General features: G+C 45.2%; 1 protein-coding gene and 1 pseudogene across 2 annotated transcripts in view; both read right to left on the bottom strand.

Moving 5' to 3' along the window:
• Nucleotides 1–5,380: 5,380 nt before the first annotated feature.
• Nucleotides 5,381–8,845, bottom strand: LOC118096802 (pleckstrin homology domain-containing family M member 2 pseudogene; annotated as a pseudogene).
• Nucleotides 8,846–9,586: 741 nt separating this feature from the next.
• The window catches only part of PIWIL2 (piwi like RNA-mediated gene silencing 2), a 53,763-nt gene continuing 43,079 nt past the window's right edge, over nt 9,587–20,270 (bottom strand). Inside the window, exons 20-23 of one of the 2 annotated variants that reach the window (XM_035140125.3) lie at nt 19,368–19,473; nt 17,549–17,802; nt 15,463–15,570; nt 9,587–10,452 (exon numbers count right to left, since the gene is read on the bottom strand). In XM_035140125.3, the coding sequence (XP_034996016.3) occupies nt 10,296–10,452; nt 15,463–15,570; nt 17,549–17,802; nt 19,368–19,473 (625 nt within the window). In that variant the 3' untranslated portion in view covers nt 9,587–10,295. The remainder of the gene's footprint in view (nt 10,453–15,462; nt 15,571–17,548; nt 17,803–19,367; nt 19,474–20,270) is intronic. The other variant, XM_088658245.1, reaches the window with a different exon arrangement.

The following is a 20,270-nucleotide window of genomic DNA, read 5'->3' as shown; positions in this document are numbered from 1 at the left end:
AGGCCCGTGAATTGTATTTCAGTGGTGGGAAGTGTGTATCACAGAGAACAGAAGTTAGGAAACATTTGTCTAAATGTGGGGTGGGGAATGCGTTTCACTCCAAAGGCCACATCTTCTTCTGGGCAAGCTTCAGAAGACCACATGAAAGCAGGAGGCGTAGCCAGAGGCAAAAGTGGGTGGAGCCACACATGAACATTTTACCTTTGTACAGCAGGCTAATTTCTACACGCAGGCTCTCTCTTCATCCAGACAAGCATGATCAAAATGCAAGGATGCATTTCAGCCAAGCAAAAACATTTAAGGTGCAAAGCAGGGCCCTAGAGGGCTGCATTTGGCTCCCCAGGCATGACGTCCCCGTCCCCCCCCCCCGGGTTTTGACACTAGTTGGGATGATTGGGTCTGATCCTCCAAGCACAGGTATGGAGTTTATGTGCTCTGGCAGAAGAGGATGTTGGATCAGATAAACAGTCCACTGAGCTGAGTATCCTGTTTTTCACAGTCGTTAGCCAGCTGCTCCTGGGAAGCCCAGCCAAAAGGAATAACAGAATCGTAGAGTTGGAAGGGACCCTGAGGGTCATTTAGTCCAACCCCCTGCAATGTAGGAATATCAACTAAAGCATCCATGACAGATGACCATCCATATGAAGGCAATGAAGGCAGTGGCTCCTTTTTGTCATACAACTTCTTACAACTAGTATTCAGCGCTATACAGGTACTGCCTGTGATCATACAGGTTCAAATTAGGCACCAAGGAAGAAGAGGAATGAGCTGATGAATAAATATAAATTGGGGTCTAGCACTGGGGATAAACAGGAGACTTGTGCCTTTAATGGCAGGCAAAAATTGAACAAGTTAAGCATTTTCTGGCACAGAAATACAAATCTGGGAAAAGCTTCACCATGACTGTTCTCTTATTTTGTGTTATGCCACACACATCCCAAGGCAGCCATGTTGTGACTGCAGCACAAAGCACTCTAAAAATTCAAGTCCAATGTTTCAAGAGCGCAATATTCCTGTGAAACCTAAGGAGCCCTGTTGCTCCTTTTCCTCACAAAATTGTGAACAAAACTTTTAGACCTATTGACTAAAGCAGTGTCTCTCAACCTTTTTTGGGCCACGGCACACTTGTTCCGTGAAAAAAATCACGAGGCACACCACCATTTAAAAAGTTAAAAAATTTAACTCTGTGCCGCCCTATATTATAATTATGACTGTAAGAAACACTTGCCAAATATTGCTTTCCGGCGTGTCAGTGTTGTGAATTGGCGGCCGCCAGGCTCATTTGCACTGAGCTTTGGGAAAGAGGAGGAGAAATATTGCTTTCCGGCGGGTCAGTGCTGTTTATTGGCAGCCGCCAGGCACGTGACAATGCAAATCGCCCTTCTCGTCGCTGCACGTCGCGGCACACCAGCCAGCGTCTCGCGGCACACTAGTGTGCCGCGGAACAGCGGTTGAGAAACGCTGGACTAAAGCTTGGTAAGATCACTGAGGGCCACATTCACAGTCCTTCAGAGACTGGATCCAACCCAGAAGGTACCACTTGGTCATTCCTGATCTAGGTAAATAATTTATTCCGGAATTATGAACAATAGAGACATTTTCAGTTTGTTTAAAAAGAGACTCTTCAGAACCAAATACTCAGGTTTTATTTGTGTATAATTAGAAATAAAGCATGTTGAAAACTGACCTCCATGCAAAAAATAAAAAACAGCTTTGGTGTACAATGCAATGACAATAAATATCAAATCAGTCAAAAGCTGAATTGGATTACAGCTTAAAACAACAATAAATAAATAAATAAATAAAAGAACCATTAATATTTTTTGAATGGAATACAGTTCAGTTTTGAAGTGTTTAAAAACTTCCCCACTCACACCATTGGTCTAACCTGCATATTATTATGGTCTACTCTGACTGGTAGTTCTTCACAATCTCACAGGTGAAATCTTCCTTCTCCAGCACTGTGACCGATGTTGCACACAAAATTCTCAATTCAGCTATGGCCCATGATGAAACGAGGTAAAAACAGCTTTGGATACCATTAATGGTAGCAGAGTGAGAGACAGTAAGATCTCTTTGCACAGTTTACACTGAAAGCCACCATTGTGTGTTTATGCAGCTGCTACTCATTTAAACTGGGTTTGCAACGGAGAGCTTTGTGATGAATTGTACTCAGGAATCCAGTGATTGTAGCCAGGATTGTACCTAGTGATAATTAGTACTTCCTATAACAAGGTTCATTTAAGCATAACCCTCCATGCATGCCAGACACCAGTGCTCCCAACTTATCAAAGACAAAAGAAGCTCTTTAAGGCAATGTTGCAGAGTTTAGTTTCCTATGGATGACAGAAGACTGGAGATTTATGACATCTTCATAATACTTATTTTATTTACAAATCTACAAGCAGAGTATAAACATAGCAAATAACAGGCACTGCTCCAAGATACCAACCCATCAGATCTCCAAAGAGAGGCTCTGCACCCCTACGTCTTTAGCCACCTCAGTTATTTCTGCCTGTTTCTTTTTATTATTATTTTTAGTGTAAACCACTCTTTTCATCACTTCCCCCTTAGATCGTCTTTCTATTCTTCTAGCTAGGAATCATCACAGTTTCCAAATCTTGATGGTTCTCTCCTGCAATACTCATCTCTATCTGCCGTTTATTATATTTAAGTAAGCCTGATCAAAGTTCATGGGTAGGGGCAGTATTGGAGAATAAAATTTGATAAGGCACTATCAGTAGTATATTAGATTTAACTAGGCAGAAAGGGTAAATTATTAACCAAACTATGGAATTTAACTGCACAATGAATTCTTGTTTTCTAGATACCAGGATCAAGGAAACAAGAGAAATAAATTATTGTTCAGGAAAAGCCATAAACTTACATTTGATTGCTAAGCAACACACTCCCTGTCTTTTTTTTAGCACTAGAAACCAGCCTCTTTTAAAGAAACACCCAAAGCACTGGCTCAGCAAATAATCAGATGGAAAGTGTACAGTAATATAAAGTTTCCATTCCAGGCAGCAAAACCCCTTTGCCAAGAAGTATTTTGAGGCAACATATAGCAAAGGAGCTGCCCAGCAGAACTATCTAGATCAGGCATAGGCAAGCTTGGCTCTCCAGATGTTTTGGAACTACAAATCCCATGATCCCTAGCTAACAGGGCCAGTAGTCAGGGATCATGGGAGTTGTAGTTCCAAAACATCTGAAGAGCCAAACTTGCCTATGCCTGATCTAGATGAATGAGCAAAACTCATAGCTCAATATTCCATTTTCTATACGACAAAGTCTCTATCAAAACTGGCTTCAGCCAAAAGCCAATCATGAAGTGAGGTATTCTGTATAGAACTGCTACACTGCACTCCTTTGCAAGGCTTTGGAAGAAGAAATGGCTGATTATCCCACCTCCATGAACACAAAGTCCAAATGCAACCTTTCAGTTAAAGGTAACACTGTATCTCTTAAAGTCCCCAATGCTTTATAAGCTTCAACTATGCCAACAGTTTAATAGTGTAAAAGTGTGTTCTAGACACATTAATCCTTCTGTTCTCTCATTAGCATCTGAAGAATTTCAAAGGCAGGCAAAAGATATATCATTATGCGTAGCCTTACAAAGGAGAGTCAACATGTTTAGATGGTCACCAAATTTTGCCAAAATGCAACATGAGAAAGATGATTGAGAATTGCTTCAACAGAAACATCTTGAGAAAGTTTAAATGAAATTCTTCTAGCCAATATTTCCCCAGGAGTGTTCACATGTCCCTGCTTCCAATGCCACTACAGTGGAACCTCGGTTTATGAACACAGAGGTTTACGAATTTTTGGTTTATGAACGCCGCAGACCCATCTGGAACAGATTAATTCACTTTCCATTACTTTCAATGGGAAAGTTCGCTTCAGTTTATGAACAGACTTCCGGAACCAATTGTGTTCATAAACCGAGGTACCACTGTACTTAACAAATGGGGCTGGGTGGGAGTGGGGTGGGGGACACACAACTATTTGGATGCATACATCCAATATGTGTGTGCCCAGCTTGGAATCAGAGCAAGGGAGTGCAACACCCCCCCCACCTCCTCTGAGAAACAGGAGAGGGCAGAGAAGACGACTGCTGCAGCTTGAAACACCAGGTCTCCAGCAACCAGGAAAACACAACTCACACTCCTTCCTTTTTTATTTTTTGTTTTTTTAACCAAGGAGCATTTATTACAGGGTGGGATGGAGATGTATCTACAGGTACATTCTGCCACACAGGCCACCTCCTGAATGAACGCATATAATAGTTCCATCTCTGTTAAAATAAAGGAACTTAAAATACCAACAGCTTTTTTATATATATATATAAAACCCTTGTCAGTCAAATAAAGCCTGAACTCTGCTTTTCCATGGAGAACGTATCATGGCTGGGATAACCAACATGGCCCCTGATTCATAGAGATTTGTCCTCATAAAGGGGGGCATAAACAGATTAGCAGCACCCACCCACCTCCCTGCCATGGCCTCTAGGCCCCCCAGCAGTATTATCTTATTATCTAAATCCAGTCAGGAGGAGGAAGCACAGAGGGACTCCCCTCCTGCTATAGAACAGGAATGTGAAGAGGCAGGATTCGCACAGACTCTGTGGGGACCAGCAGCGGCCAGGGTAGCCCCCCAGGTGAGAAAGCTTCTCTGGTTTGCAGGGGGGCTAGGAGGAGAGGAGAGGAGAAAGCTGGATGACCTCAGCACATCAAAGCCCATTCCTTGCAACAGGCCCTTTACTCAGAAACTCCACTCCGCTCAGGCTTCCTCCTAATCTGGCTGCTCTCTCAGCTTTGTTAAGGAAATGGCAGAGGCTCAATCCACTGCGCCAGATTTGCCCATTAGCCCGCCGAGACCAGGGCAGAGGGACTAGAAACAGGTGGAGATCATGTCACAAAACGACAACATCCAGAGAGGGACCAAGGAGAGGTGGGAGAGCAGCAGGCGGTTTGTCTGTACCTCAAGGTGGGGTGAAAGTGGGGCAAGACCTGGCAAGGTGTCCGGCATGTCCCAGCCACACTGCATCTTAAGTGTGGAACAGTTCCAGACCTCCCTGCCTAGAGCATAAGAGATTACCATCTTCAAAAAGGAGGCCCCACCACCAGGCTCCTGTGAGGACCCGTAGCCTGGTCCCCAAGGGAGCAGAGGGCATGGGAGAGCCTGCCAGCTGAGCATTGACAAACCAATCCTGCTCACCACTGCTAGCAGCCGTTGTACTGTAACTTCCAGCCAAGATGCAGCGAGAGAAGGTGAGATGCTACAGGATCTGGCCCTGGTGGAGGCTGCTTGAGGATTATAGTGGTTTGTTGGCCTATTTTTTTTTGTGTGTGTGTGTGTGTGTGTGTGTGTGTGTGTGCACGCGCACTTTGTCTCCAGCTCGGTTCTGCTAGCAGCTAGGCAGCCCTAGCTTCAAGCAGCCTCTGGCTTGTGAAGAAGGCCAACACCAAGAGGCTCCTGCAGAGTTCTTGCCTGGCAGCTCCTTGCCTGTCAGTAGGCTAACACCAGGGGTCCCAGGAAGCCCACCCACAGCACAGGCTGCCAATCCACTGCCAGGTGTTGTGGATCAAGCTCAGGGCATCCTCGCACTTCTTCCAGACAGAACCGTCCTCAATCGGCTTATGCAGAAGGTTGACCTGGTAGGGGCTTTTCCACATAGTGTCCAACACCAGAAGGAACCTCTCCAGTTCCACTGTGCAGCTAAAACAGAGCACCCAGGAGGGCAGGTACAGCTTGCAGTCCTGGGCAAATACCAAAATACAGTATCGCTGGCCAGCCTCTGTGGAGACAAAGACCATGCCTGCCAACTTACCAGTGGCCAGCTATTGGTACAAGATGCAGTTGCTGAGCACCAGGTAGCAGTCTTCCACTTCTCCTTGCCCAGGTAGTTCATGCCTGCCTTGTAGTTCAGGGTGCCTTATTTTATGATGGAGTGCTCAGCCAGCGTGTAGTCCAAGGGGACCAGTCCCAAAGTCTTGCCCATGGGGTCTTCCCAGTGGATCAGACCATAGAAGCAGACTATCACACCCAAGGTCTCTTGCTTAGATTCCTGAGCCACAAACTTGGCCAGCGCCAACTTCTCCATGGCAGTGTCTGTCAGGGTGCTGGCACACGATGGCTCCCAGCAACCTTTGAACATGGATGACTTGAGGTACACCAGGAAAAACTTGGTCAGGGTGATGTCAGTCATGTCCATAAGGAATTGCTTCCTGCGGTTGGTGCAGACCAAGCTCCTCGTCTGTTGATCCAGGCCCAATGAGATCCAGTCCTGCTCATTATAGGAAACTGCCTCCTCTACCATGCCTGGCTTTTCAGCGGCTCCTTTGCGGCAGAAGTAGATGTAGCAGTCGGTCAGCAGCACATAGAAAAGCTCAGAACTCATGTAGATCATCCAGAACAGCTACTCCTCATTCTCCCAGAAGACATGGAACATTAGAAGCAACAAGTAGTTGTTGTCTACCCTGAACTCGGGAGGGGTGGGTTGTCTCCGAAGGGCTTCCCTGGTTTTCTTCTCATGGCGCTGCTTGGAGAGGGGCTGGCCCAGTCTCCCCTTAGCCTACTGAGGGCCTCCATACTCATTGCCTGAACCTCCTCCTGCAAGTCCATTGCTATATGTGGCCCAGCTGTCTCTTCTTCTGCTTACCGGTATGCACTTCCTCCTTCCTCCTCTTGTCCAGCAGCTTGAGGGCCACCAGGAACATGTGACAGTTGGCCATCCCCTGCAGTGCCATGGTGGTCACCACCTGCTGCAGGAACATTTGGACTCTCAATGTAAAGGCAAGAGAAATCCATGGGGGCTGAAACCCCCTCAACTAACAGTGCCAGAGGGTGGCCCCTCTGAAAGGGCCTCCCCTGCCCAGACAGTTTGAAAGGACTGGTTGGGGGTCTTGAGGCAGCTGCTCTACCCACTGGCATCGTCCAGTGAGCCAATCACCTTGCTCAGAGACTGTCCCACCCTCTCCATGGAGATGTTCTTCATCTTAGGGATGCACAGCCCCAGCTGGGGAAGGGCGGGGCTCCTCTCACTGCTGACTTCTGGATTGGCCTCCAGATTGGCTCCAGCACCTGACTTGTCCCCCTCACCTGCCCCTTGAGTTCCAGTCTGGGTTGCAGAAGAGCTGGGAGTTGCACTGGAGGCCTTTTCCAATCTGACCTCCTCGGATTTGACCTTTCTCTTTTTGCCTGCCGTCTATTTAGGGGACGCGGGTGGCGCTGTGGGTTAAACCACAGAGCCTAGGTCTTGCTGATCAGAAGGTCGACGGTTCGAATCCCCACAACGGAGTGAGCTCCCATTGCTCTGTCCCAGCTCCTGCCAACCTAGCAGTTTGAAAGCACGTCAAAGTGCAAGTAGATAGGTACTGCTCCAAGCAGGAAGGCATAGCTGCCAAGTTATCCCTTTTTTAAACGGATATTCCATTATGCTGAATAGGCTTCCTCGTGAGAAAAGGGAAAACTTGGCAGCTATGGGAAGGTAAATGGCGCTTCCGTGTGCTGGTTTGCCAGAAGCGGCTTTGTCATGCTGGCCACATGACCTGGAAGCTGTACGTCGGTTCGCTCGGCCAATAATGCGAGATGGGCACCGCAACCCCCGAGTCGGTCATGACTGGACCTAATGGTCAGGGGTCCCTTTCCCTTTCCATCCTCCAGCTCCATGCAGTTCTCAGATTGATCCATGCCCTCTGTTGCTGTGAGGTCCGCCTTGTCCTGAGAGTCTCAATGGAGGACACCGCTTCCGCCTTCTCATTGAGTTGTAGCGCTGCTGCATTGGGCTCTTGGCTGACGCTTGGCAGCTGTTCACCTCAGAGGCTGTGGAATGTGAGCAGCTTAAGGTGTCCATCAGGTCTCCATCCTTACAGGAGGGGGTGATGGCACTGCCATCCCATTCCAGGTTGGTGGAGGTGATGGAGCTGAATGAGTTGAGGGAGAGGTTGACTGAACTGGGCAGGCGGTCCTGGAAGTGCAGCAGGTACTGAGGCTTGTAGTAATCTGGCATGTAGTGTGCCAGGTCTAAATGAAAGCGGATGAACTCCAAGCCAGAGGTCAGTGTGAGGAAGAGGGTAAAATGGTGGTGGCTGCAGACTCAGGTTCTCCTGGGCAAGACGCAGTTACCTCTCAAGGGAGTTTTCGTTGAGACCCAGGTACAGCCACGCTCAGCTGCACCCGAAGCTGGTGGCCACATGCTCCAGGACTTTGATTTGCTCAATGGCTTCTCAGCAAGTGAAATGGACTGCCAAGGCCTAGGAGCTTGAAGGGAGATCTTGTAGCCCATACAGTAGCGCATGGTCAAGGTGCTCATAGAGCTGCTGCAGGACCTTGTTGTGGTTTCCAATGGCTGGAGATTCATCCTTGCAAACAGCGAAGTAGCTTTGAAACTTCTTGATGGAGAGTGAGATGTTCTCTAGGATGCGGTCCCTGAGCTGCCCAGGAGGCTCCATCCATGGCTGGTGCATTCCTCAGGTGGAGACCCCTGCGGCTGCCATTGCCCCAACAGCGAGGAAATTCCCCTGGCATTGTGGCCCCCTCATTCCCTCCAACCTGAGGGCCCCCGGGGCCACTCCTTCCTTAAGTGTTGAGGGAAACTACCATTCTCCATACCCATTTTCTGACGGCAGACAGAGTTAACAAGTAGTACTGCAATGAGGAGGAGAATGCACAGGCCAGCCGTTGGAGTTGTCCATTCTTTGCTCATTCTTAGGGATGTGTGGAAGCCCATTGTAAACTGCTTTGAGGTTTTCTTTTTTAAGTCACTCAAGCATTGTATAAATTTTATGAAATAAGCAAATAAAATAAATCGAATAGTCAAGCTGTTTCTCCCAGGGTTTTTTGGGGGGCGGGGGCGGGGGTTTACAGAAATAAATACAATTGTTTGCGGACAGCAAAGCATAATAGGATTCTGCTTACAAGGGGCCAGCTGAAGCTTAGCTCAAGTCACCCCTTCATAATGAAGCTGCTCTGACTCCTGCTTGCCACACCTGGTTGGAAGACAGAGTAAGAAAGTTTTATATCACACGTCCACATGATTTAGATCAGGCATCCCCAAACTCGGCCCTCCAGATATTTTGGGGCTACAACTCCCATCATCCCTAGCTAACAGGACCAGTGGTCAGGGATGATGGGAATTGTAGTCCCAAAGCATCTGGAGGGCTGAGTTTGGGGATGCCTGATTTAGATAGTAGGCACATTAGGCAAAGCAGATATCTTAAAGTATACTTAGGGAGTTTCGTTAGAAACTGTATCCACACATGCTTCCACTGAAAGCTTGCTTTTTATCGGCTGAAGGCAGGCACAACTTAGCACTATTGCCTAGCAATAATTAGGGAGCCTTAGTTTTTGGGTGGATGCCTACATTTATATGCCAACCAGTAACTTACCCTACATTTCTGGCACTACACTGCCCCCTCTTGTGAAGAACACACTTTATTAATTGTGAAAAGCTAGCTGGTCAATGTAGATTTTTAATTTCTTTACTTGAATATTTAGCCTGCTTCAACTCCAAAGCTTGCTGTAACTATACTGGCCGCACAGTGAATATGGATATCCAGAATCTTTGGCAATGCATCTGAAATCTGGTTGAAAATATTCTTCATTTCAGAGATTTAACTATGTTAAACAACTCACAATCTACATAGTCAATACAGAGCAACTTGCAAAAACAGACATTTACTGGTATGGAGACTACATAAAGTTAGTTCAGCCAGATAAATATAGAAAGTTTTGTTTTTATTCCAGCCTAACAAAGGAATTTTTACCTTTAACAAAAAGAGAAAAAAGACACGTTTCCATTTAAAGAACATGATAGTATTAAGGTTAAAGTATATAACTATAGGAAAACTTTAAATAATCCAACTGAAAAATCTTTAGATACTTGGGGAATGTCCATGGGTTGTTGTTGTTTTTTTAAAAAAAGTTTTCTAGTATTATAACCACCTATTAAAACTAAAGCAAGATATGTATTAACTGAACATACACAATAACACAAAAATGAAAATTCTAGGCAGTATTCACAAAGTTAAAATAGTTGCCAGCTATTAGCTATTTTGCTGAAATTAGGTTACCATTTATTACTTGTTACAAACTGCTGAAATTTGAAGAATAGTTGGGTTTTCACTTTGAAGTAAACATGTATAAGACCGAGGACGCTAACAGCTGCTGCAGGGCTCACGTGTGGGCAGTATGTGCTGTCCAACAGTGTGATTCAGGAAGAGATTTCCTCCTCGTCTCTGCCTTGGGGGACTGCATTCTCCATGCTCCTGGCTGGAGTCAACTGGCTGGAGAAACTATAGGAAGAAGAGCTTTTCACTGAGCTCAATTGCTGGTTCATGGTGTAGAATTTGACCTGAGAGAAAGGCCAACTTGTGAGCATACTTGCAAGGAGCTGGCACTCTGATGGTTCCTGGCCAATTCCAGTATATGTGGCAAAGCTTGAAGGTCAGCCTGTTAAAAAAGGTGGGAGGGAGAGAGGATAATTTCCCCCCCAACAGAATATCGACCTTATTCTCTGAAAACTCCCCCCCCTTCTTGAAGGAATGATTGACCTTTAACAGTGACTGTGCTGATAAAGCCCTAGGAAAATATACATGCAGGGTGGATAGAAATAAATGATTTAAAATAAAAAAATCAGATTTTGGTTTTATTTTAATCAGATTTTTAAAATAAAATTCTTTTGGAAGAAAAATCTTTCTAAAGAGAGTTTTCTATTTAAGTTACATTATAGCCCAAAGGCTATTCATTAGGAAATAAGGATTTGTTTTAAGTTTTTCATGTGTACTAAAACTCAGTCTAATTGTTTAACCACATTGGTTAACAAACATGGATACATATGCTATAATATTACTGTTTTAGTTAAATAAATTGTCTAAATTGTTAAGGAAATGAATATTTTTCTCCTTCCAATAAAGTACACCAGAAAAATTGTCAAAATATTAATAGTTAACTTATTAAACCTCACAATAATTTCATAATTATCTGTCTATGTATTTCTAATAGTATAAACAAATCAGTAATTTTTGATATAACTGTAAAAATTTATTATTCCAAAAATGAAACCTCCATCTGGTTGTAAATATTATGATTATACCAGCAAGAATGAGTCTTTCTGTAAAAAAATGATTTAAATAAAGTCTTACTGAGTAGTGATTTAAATTGATTTGATTTAAATCAAATCCAACCTGCATACCTGCACACGGAATTAAAAGTTGCAGGGCTCTGCTTACAATTAACAAGAAACACAAAGGGAAATGGGAAGGAAAAAGTAATGGGGGAGTAACCCAAACAAAGGACAAGGGATAAGGCGGCAAAAGCAGTACTGATGGGCATGGGCGTACCCAGCACGGGGCAAGTGAGGGCAGCTGCCCTTACCTAGAAGCAGGGCCAGCGGGGTTGGTGGGCAGAGGTGGAGGCGGAGGCGGAGCACAGCCCGGCGGAGCGCGGATTCGGCGTTCCCGCCCGCCGCGCTGCGCCCTCCAGCTTCCCGAGAGGTGGCCGAGCTCCGTGCTACAGCCTGCCCTCGGCCTCCCTCCACCGCATGGTTTCCCCGCGGCCGCCAGGTGCGCCACTGACGCTGCCGCGCTCCTTGGGAGCTCGGCAGGAGCTGGGAGGGAGCGCGGCTGCTTCCGCCCCGGGCTTGCTGGTGGGGCCGTCGGCGCTGCGGCGTCTCTGTAGTTGCCAGAGGCCGCGCTCCTGGGCGCCTGCCCTGGGCCTCCCTCCTCTGCATGTTTCACCTGCGGCCGCCAGGTGCGCCGCCGGTGCTCCTGCACTCCTTGGGAGCTCGGCAGGAGCTGGGAGGGAGCGCGGCTGCTTCCGCCCCGGGCTTGCTGTCAGGGCTGTCGGCGCTGCGGCGTCTCTATAGTTGCCAGTGGTCGTGCTCCTGGGCGCCTGCCCTCCACCGCGTGGTTCACCCGCGGCTGCCAGGTGTGATGTCGCCGCGCCCGCCAGGAGTGCTGCTGCCGCCGCCGCGATCTTTAGCGATCGCTGGCACCCACGGAAGAAGAGGCCCCAAGCCTGACGCCCCGGCGGAGGGAGAAGAGAGAGTTGCCTCAGCGCTCACTTCCAGGCCGCCTCTGTCGGCGGAGAAGGCTGCCCCCCGCCCCCAGAAAGGCTTCCTCTTGAGGAGGAAGGCACCAGGCAGGGAGGAGGAGGAGGCGGCGGCCGGGCTGGGATCTAGAACGAGAGCCAGGCGCTGCGAGGATACGTTATTTTTATTATTTTCATTTTTATTCTTACGTCATCATCACCATCATCATCATTCTCCGTAGCCCCGCCCACGTTCCCACGTTGTGGCCCCTCCCCTCCCGTGCCTTGCCCCCCCCTAGTTTTGATCCTGGGTACGCCCCTGCTGATGGGCAAAGTGGGAAGCAAGGGAGAAAGGGGGGATATTTTAGGGGCCATTTAAGAGGTGACAGGAGATGTCAGACTTAAAGGGAAAGGGACCCCTGACCAGTCGTGACCGACTCTGGGGTTGTGGCGCTCATCTCACATTATTGGCCGAGGGAGCCGGCGTATAGCTTCCAGGTTATGTGGCCAGCATGACAAAGCCGCTTCTGGCGAACCAGAGCAGCACACGAAAAAACCGTTTACCTTCCCGCCAGAGCAGTACCTATTTATCTACTTGCACTTTGACGTGCTTTTGAACTGCTAGGTTGGCAGGAGCTGGGACTGAGCAATGGGAGCTCACTCCGTCACGGGGATTCGAACCGCCGACCTTCTGATCGGCAAGCCCTAAGCTCTGTGGTTTAACCCACAGCGCCACCCGTGTCAGACTTAAGAAGTGCCATTAACTATACCAGATAACTACTTTAGGTGCTATGTGGAGCCCCTAGATGCAAGAACCTGTGGTTTGGTTTAATTTGTACAGCGCTTTATCAGAAAGACACTTTATGTAATATTGTCATTATTCACAGTATTCTGGTGATCTTTAAATTAGAGCGCCTCCATACTTAATCCAATTCAGTTCTGGGCAACACCAGTCACTTTATCATAGGATAAAGAACAGGGGTCAGCAACCTTTGTTCAGCTGTGGGCCAGTCCACCATCCCTCAGACCATGTGGTGGACTAGACTATATTTGGGGGTGGGGGTGGGGGGAAACGAACAAATTCCTATGCCCCACAAATAACCCAGAGGTGCATTTCAAATAAAAGCACACATTCTGCTCATGTAAAAACACCAGGCAGGCCCAACAAACAACCTAGATATACATTTTAAATAAAAGGACACATTCTACTCATGTAAAAACTTAGGATTTCATAGTAGATTCTGTTCCACCTTAAACAGGAACAGGCTTGGAAGAGGATGTTGAATGTGTCACATGATGTATACTTCCGTTTGTTGTACTATTGTAATGTTAGTTCAGTTGCTTTCACTTTGCTGATGAAGAAAAAAACGTTTGGTGTATCTTCTGAGATGCTTTAGAATAAACGCTTGTAAATATGCAAGTACTGTACTTCTCTGAGTTTCTTCTTGTTGCTGCTGCTGCCAAACCACGCTAAAGCTGGATAAACTCTGCAGAGCCTGGATCGTGTTACAGTTGGCTACCGGAGGGAGAAGACGACACCCGGCAGATGCTTACCGGGGGGGGGGGGGCTTGGTGGCCCAGGTCTTCTGCGTGTATGCTAACAAAAACATGCTGATTCCTGGACTGTCCGCGAGCAGGATTGAGAAGGCAATTGAGCCGCATCTGGCCCACGGGCGTTAGGTTGCCTACCCCTGGTAAAGAACCTCAGGATCATGGCCACAGTTAGTTCTATGAATATACTGCTCCACTGCTATCCAATGTGCATTCCAATATCCATAGGTACAGGAAGGAAGACGAGAGCAGCATGTGCAACTAGAGTGCTGTCTTCCAGTCCAAGCAAGGAAAGTATTTCTGGAAATGATTCTACAAGGATCTCGGCCAAACTGAGGCCAACAGAAATGTGAAAGAGTAAAATGCAGTGCCAGGTAAGGTATCTGCTGTTCAGGCAGGATGATTAATGTAGGAGCTTCAGTGTTAAAAATTATTGAACCACCTCTTTTACTCTGATAGCTTGGGGCAGGGGTGGGGAACCTTTCTGACTCCACAGGCCTGACCCCTATCAGGATCAGCCTCAGCAGCCTTATTTGACAGGTGGGTGTGGCTCCCTATCAATCACCTGATGTTACAATGGCAGGTGCAAGATGGTTTTTTCCCATTTTGTTTTTGCAAGGGATTCTGTGCAAACCCCTTGCAAAACTGAGCACGGTTCAATGACAGTTAAATCCTGCTCTGTTTGGCTACTGGGTGTAGGATTGCACAGTCAATGTAGGATTTAACCCTGTCCATCAAATGATATCCTGAATGACACCAGCTGAGAGAAGAATTTTTTGGGGTATAAATTGTGAGGCTAAAGGAAGAATTAGAGATGGATGGGAAAATAAAGTTAATTTGGATTAATTAATGAATTATAGGTTGAGGATAGTTGATGTTTTTTTTCCCTTTGAGTAGATTAGAATTGGTTGGGAAATAATGGGAAAATTGTGTTAGAATTATTTAAGATGATAAAGGAAAATTGCTTAATTTAGAATTAAATTCCAGTGTGGGGGGAATTGAGGAAGTCCACAATGTCAAGTTAATGTAATGAATTGATATGTTTTTTCTTTTTTGATTATGTTTTAATTTTGCTTTTTTGTTTTTGTGTTAAAATGTTTGAAAATTAATAAATATTATTTGGGAAAAACAGAAGTCAACTCTGTAATTTCTTAAACAGTACAGTACATTTGTTTTTTAAAATTTACTACATGTATCAGTCATCCTATAATTAGAGTTTTCTGAGCAACGAACAATTAAAAGAAATAAAAAGAACAAAACCAATAAAACCAGAAGATGTTCAAAAATAGGACATGTAGTTGTAGTTACAAATGTAATGAGATTAAATGTTTGACTATGTAATATGCTTTATGTGAAAATAAAAATATGTGGAAACACAAATAGGACAAGTATTTGGAGTAGGGATTTGCAATCAGACAAAATCATGTAATAATATAATAAAGGGAGCAATCAAATCATCCCCATGGACCTAGAGCATGTAAAATCACAAAAAAATACAGCAGAAAACAAACCAAAAGAATTTGGCTGGTGCTGAAAGACATTAAAGTTGACACAAGGTGAACCCCTGATCTTTCACTCTGGCAAAGCATATCCTCACCAACAGCAAGATAGTCAAAGTCCAAGCCTCCAGATGGGTTATCCTTAGAGCCATTATTTGGCATGCTCAACTGTTCACCTTAGGCAGAGGACCATCTCACTATCAGAGCAGCAGTATAACACTTGCAATGGCAAGATATGAGAAAACACCTGATTTCTAATGTTTTAAAAAGCAACGATATAAATATTTATATATTACTTTCTGTACATGTGAACTAAAAGCACACACACATCAATCCCTAAGAGGAATTAAGAGATTACATCTAAAACATGAAATGCACTCACCTCTGCAGGTGGTCAGGACTGAGGTTGGCAGTATTTCTTACACAGACATAGTGAGTTGGGATGCCACAGCCTTGTCGTGCATAATGAGCCATCAAGTAAAAATCCACCCTAAGAATAATTAAAAAGAAAACTCAAACTGCTATCAATATAATTTTTATTTACAAGCAGCACGCAAGATAGTCAAGCAAGCAAGTAAATGAGGGACAAACTTGATTCTTCACTCCCTCAAAAAGAATTTGGGAAACAGAGGGGCTTATTCAATACCATTAGGCCATCTAGATCACAACTGTCTACATTACCGTGTTTCTCCGAAAATAAGACACCGTCTTATATTTATTTTTCCTCAAAAAAAACAAAAAAAAACACTATGGCTTATTTTCAGGGGATGTCTTATTTTTTCCCTCCTCCTGCCAAGGCCAGCATTGCTGCTGTGCCTATCACTATGTCTTATTTTTCGGGGTATGGCTTATATTCATTGAATGCTTAAAAATCCTGCTACGGCTTATTTTATGGCTACGTCTTATTTTTGGAGAATACTGGCAATACTTCTCCCGGTGTTTACAGGATTTTTTGCAGCCAAAAAATCCTACCAAGAAATGCCAGCAGCTGAACCTGGGAGGTTTCACATGCAAACCATGTGCTCTGCTACCGAGCAGCAGCCCTTCTCCAACACCTTCTTGAGGGCACTGTTGGTGCTGACTTTAAAAAGCCCCTTGCCATCAAAAGAGAAGATCCTTACCACATTGCAAGACTGGTTAATTGTAATGCACAGCCCTTAAGGGAGAGGGAAATCACTGACCAGCAGCCACCACTTCCCATGTGCCTGGCCATGTTGTCTGGTTGGCTTGGAGGCATTCAGGTAAACTTGAGAAGCACTATGCTCTTCAGGTAGCTTGGTTAAACCCAAATTATTTTTTCCCCAGAGGAAAAATTGATAACTAGCCACATAGGCCTAGTAATTTACAACTTGTTGTCACAGCTGCCAATGAACAGCTTTTTATTCCCATCAGGTCAAATTTATGGCTCTTTCCTCTATCAAAAAGGGAAAGAGTGCAGAGATGAACACCAGTTTGATTGCCACAGATACCAGGAAGTTAAGACAGAGGGTGTCATAGTATCTAAGTGGTTTCCAAGGAGACCACCTAAAGATTTTCAACCTAGTGAGAAGTTTCATACACAAATCTTTAAGATGTTCAATGAAGAACTCCAGAAAGGATATTGCCAAAGACTGGAAACCTCTGGATTAAAGAGTAAAAGTTGATACTGAGGTACACTATGTAACCTGACTACATAAAGTTCTAACATGCCACATTTCACCTGATTTATTCTATGGTAGTGGGAGGATGGAATTGGGTTCAGAGGAGGGCAACAAAGACTTTTAGTGTTGGTTTAGAAAACAAACCCTATGAGGAAAGCTTAAGAGCACTGGAGGGAAGAGAAGACTGAGGGGGGGAAAACCAAAGCATCTTTCAAATACTCCAAGGGTTGTCACACAGAAGATAATAAAGACTTCTCAGATGCCCCAAAGGACAGACTCATTTAATGGACAAGTTACAGGAGAATAAATTTTGGTTTAACAGTTTGAGAAAACAGATCATTTCAGCAATTGAACCTACACACAATCCTGCTATACACAATGTCAATGAGCAAGAATGAACACATGTTCCTCTCTCCCCTCTTCACAAGGGGCTGGGACAAGAAGCTTGAAAGCTTTGACTTAGTCATGGACTGTTGTGTCATATGGACCAACCAACTCTATTTAACATTAACTGTCTAGTTTCAAACAAGCCAACTTCAAACCAGTTACTGAAGTTAGCCTGTTTGACATGAACCACATTTAAAATTAAACACAGTTCCTGGTCTGCATGATATATGTATAACGAAGGCTAGAAGCAGAAACTTTCAAGATCCTTCCCCACCCACATGGAAGGAGGAAGCATGCAAAACTCCAATTTATTCATGTTGCACTAAACTGTGGCAAATATCTAAATCAATCAACTATAAGCAGCAAATTCTTCTTACAAAAAGAGCAGAGTAGCCTGTGAAAATACGGAGAGAAAGGGCTGTGTGACTGCTTTTCACTCACCAATCTCGGCTGGTGATTGTATGGTCTATCACTGTACCCGGAGTCGGAGTGGAGAAGTGATCATTGGCTGCCAAATATATGTTGGCACTGATTTTCTTCTGTACAACTATCACCACCATTTTAGGCTCATAATTCTCAAAAGCTTCGAAACATTTCTCTAGCTGGGGGATTTCATAGCTCTCCACCATTTTCAGCTGGCTATCCGATACACCATCTCTGTAAACCACAATCTTATCAGGGAGATAGTGGTTCACCTTCAAGAGACCAAACATGTAGGTTAAGATGTTGTAATATATGCAGAGAGACCTGGATAACTCAGGCAAACATCTCCTCTGGGCACTCTAGATGCCTCCAGTATACAGACACAAATGTACTGTCTTTATTTGTAACCCTTTCTGCTGTCATTCAAGATAATTAGTGCCATGGCTGACTTTGCAAAAAACTCAAAAAGAGTAAGTTATATGGAGGCTGTGGGAAGTTACTCCTGTGACTACACCTCTCCATTAAAAAGAATAGCACTTGTTACACGAGTTTATAGGGCACTACCAACATTCTAGAGCAGGCATGTCCAACAGGCAGATCGTGATCTACCGGTAGATCACTGGACGTATGTGGTAGATCACTGGTAGATCATTGGCTCCCTCCAAAGAAGCTGAACAACTGTGGCTCCCCTAAAAAAAGCTCAACATTTTACCTCCTCCCTGAAAAAAACCCAACAACTTTGACCCGAACCCCCTCAAAATGGGCCTTCCTCCTTCCTAAAAAAGGCTCAACAACTTTGACCTGAACCCAAAAAAGGGGGTAGATCACTGCCATTTTTTAACTCTGAGTAGATCGCAGTCTCTTGGGAGTTGGCCACCCCTGTTCTAGAGAATATTAGCAATATAAACAGGTCCCTGCCCAAAATTTGCAATCTATATTTCAGCAAGGAGTAGCAAAAGCAAAGGTAACTAAGGGCAAATGTGAACAAATGAAGACTTAAGAATTCATTGTCAGATGCACCTCTAATTTTTGAAGGCCCCAGGCAGGCTACCCTCAGTGGTCTGCCGCCCCCCCCCCACATGCATTTCACCACTTGCTCCACCCAGCTGAAGCTGCTATTCTCAGCCTCACATGTAATCATGCTTGCCCTGAAGCAGTGGGGTGGGGTGGGGGGTCACACAAGGCGCATCCGTCACCCTTCCCTTTGCTAGTGGGCTTATCCTAGCAGCAGGGGTACTGCAATGGGCTGGGGAGCCAGGTGAAACCTCTACAGCACTGCAATTAAAAGGTAAAGGGACCCCTGACCATTAGGTCTAGTCGTGCCCGACTCTGGGGTTGCGCACTCATCTCGCATTATTGGCCGAGGGAGCCGGCGTATAGCTTCCAGGTCATGTGGCCAGCATGACAAAGCCGCTTCTGGCAAACCAGAGCAGCACATGGAAACGCCGTTTACCTTCCCGCTGTAGCGGTTCCTATCCTAGCAGCAGGGGTACTGCAATGGGCTGGGGAGCCAGGTGAAACCTCTACAGCACTGCAATTAGATAAGACCATATGAGTGTGCAGTGAAGACCGGCTGCTACCCCACCCTCTCCCCCTCATGTACAAGTGGGCTTCTACAGAAGCAGCGCTGCAATGGGCCAGGAGCCCACTAAACAAGGGTAGATGGCTTCTCCTATTGGATACTGCACCTGATACCAGTGTGCAGGACAGCCATATTGATATCTCAGGACCAGCACAAATATTTATTTTTTCCTTTTCAGTACAGGAAGCTATTAGGCTGGTCAGGCTTTCCCCAGTAGTTCATCCCTGCCAGAAAAGAATTAAGTGTATTCCTCACCTCATGGAACTTCTGCAGGGCACCCACCAAGCAGACCTTCAGGCTATCTACAATTTCTTGATGAGGCAGCTGGAATACTACTCTAGAGTACCATCTTGTCAAAGTGCTGGTGGCAGAAAGAAAAAAAAGGAGTAAATGCTAATGTTTAATTCAAGACACAAAGCCTAATTATGAATAATTAGGCCAAACTCTGGCAATTTCTCAGATATCAATGCCCTAACAATACTTCTATAAATTAGTCCTCTCTCCTTACCTTTTAGTAGTTTAATACTCCTGCAATTATATGATTCAATAGTACAAGAAACAACCTAAATTTACAATCTGAGCAGCACAGCTTGCACATCACTTTAAGACACAGTTAAGCTGAACTAGGGCTTTAAAAGCATTGCTAATGCACAGGAAGAATTTTCTAGCTGTTTTGCTCCTCCCCTGCTCTCAAAGCACTATCCAGCAATAAGCCATGGTTTGACTTAGTCCTCCATCCAACAGGGGCTCATTTGTCTCTCTCTAAACCATGAGTGGTTAGCAAAGAACAAACCTTAGTTATAGCTGCAGTGGTGGTGGAGTAAATCAGCTACAATTCTCTTTTTGTCCACTAACATTTTACACATTCACCTTTAAACCATAATTGAGCTTTATGGTGGCTTACAATTATTATTTCATTTTGAATCTCTTTCCATGAGGGATCCTGAAGTGATTTAGAAGATGATAAAAACATATAAAGCAGTTGTATACACAAGGACAGGAACAACTGCATATATAAAAACAATTAATACACACAAACAATATGCCAGACTATCCCTGCAGGACCTATCCTTCCCCCTGCCTCACCCTGATTTACAGCAACTGGCCTTGACACCAGACAGCTGGTGGGAGGATAAATTCCCAGGCAGGCACGCTAGT

This window comes from Zootoca vivipara, chromosome 14, assembly GCF_965207765.1.
Source record: "Zootoca vivipara chromosome 14, rZooViv2.hap1.1, whole genome shotgun sequence".
Lineage (NCBI taxonomy): Eukaryota > Metazoa > Chordata > Lepidosauria > Squamata > Lacertidae > Zootoca > Zootoca vivipara.
Note: the sequence above shows the minus strand (reverse complement) of the source record. Positions and strands in the feature narration are given on the sequence as shown.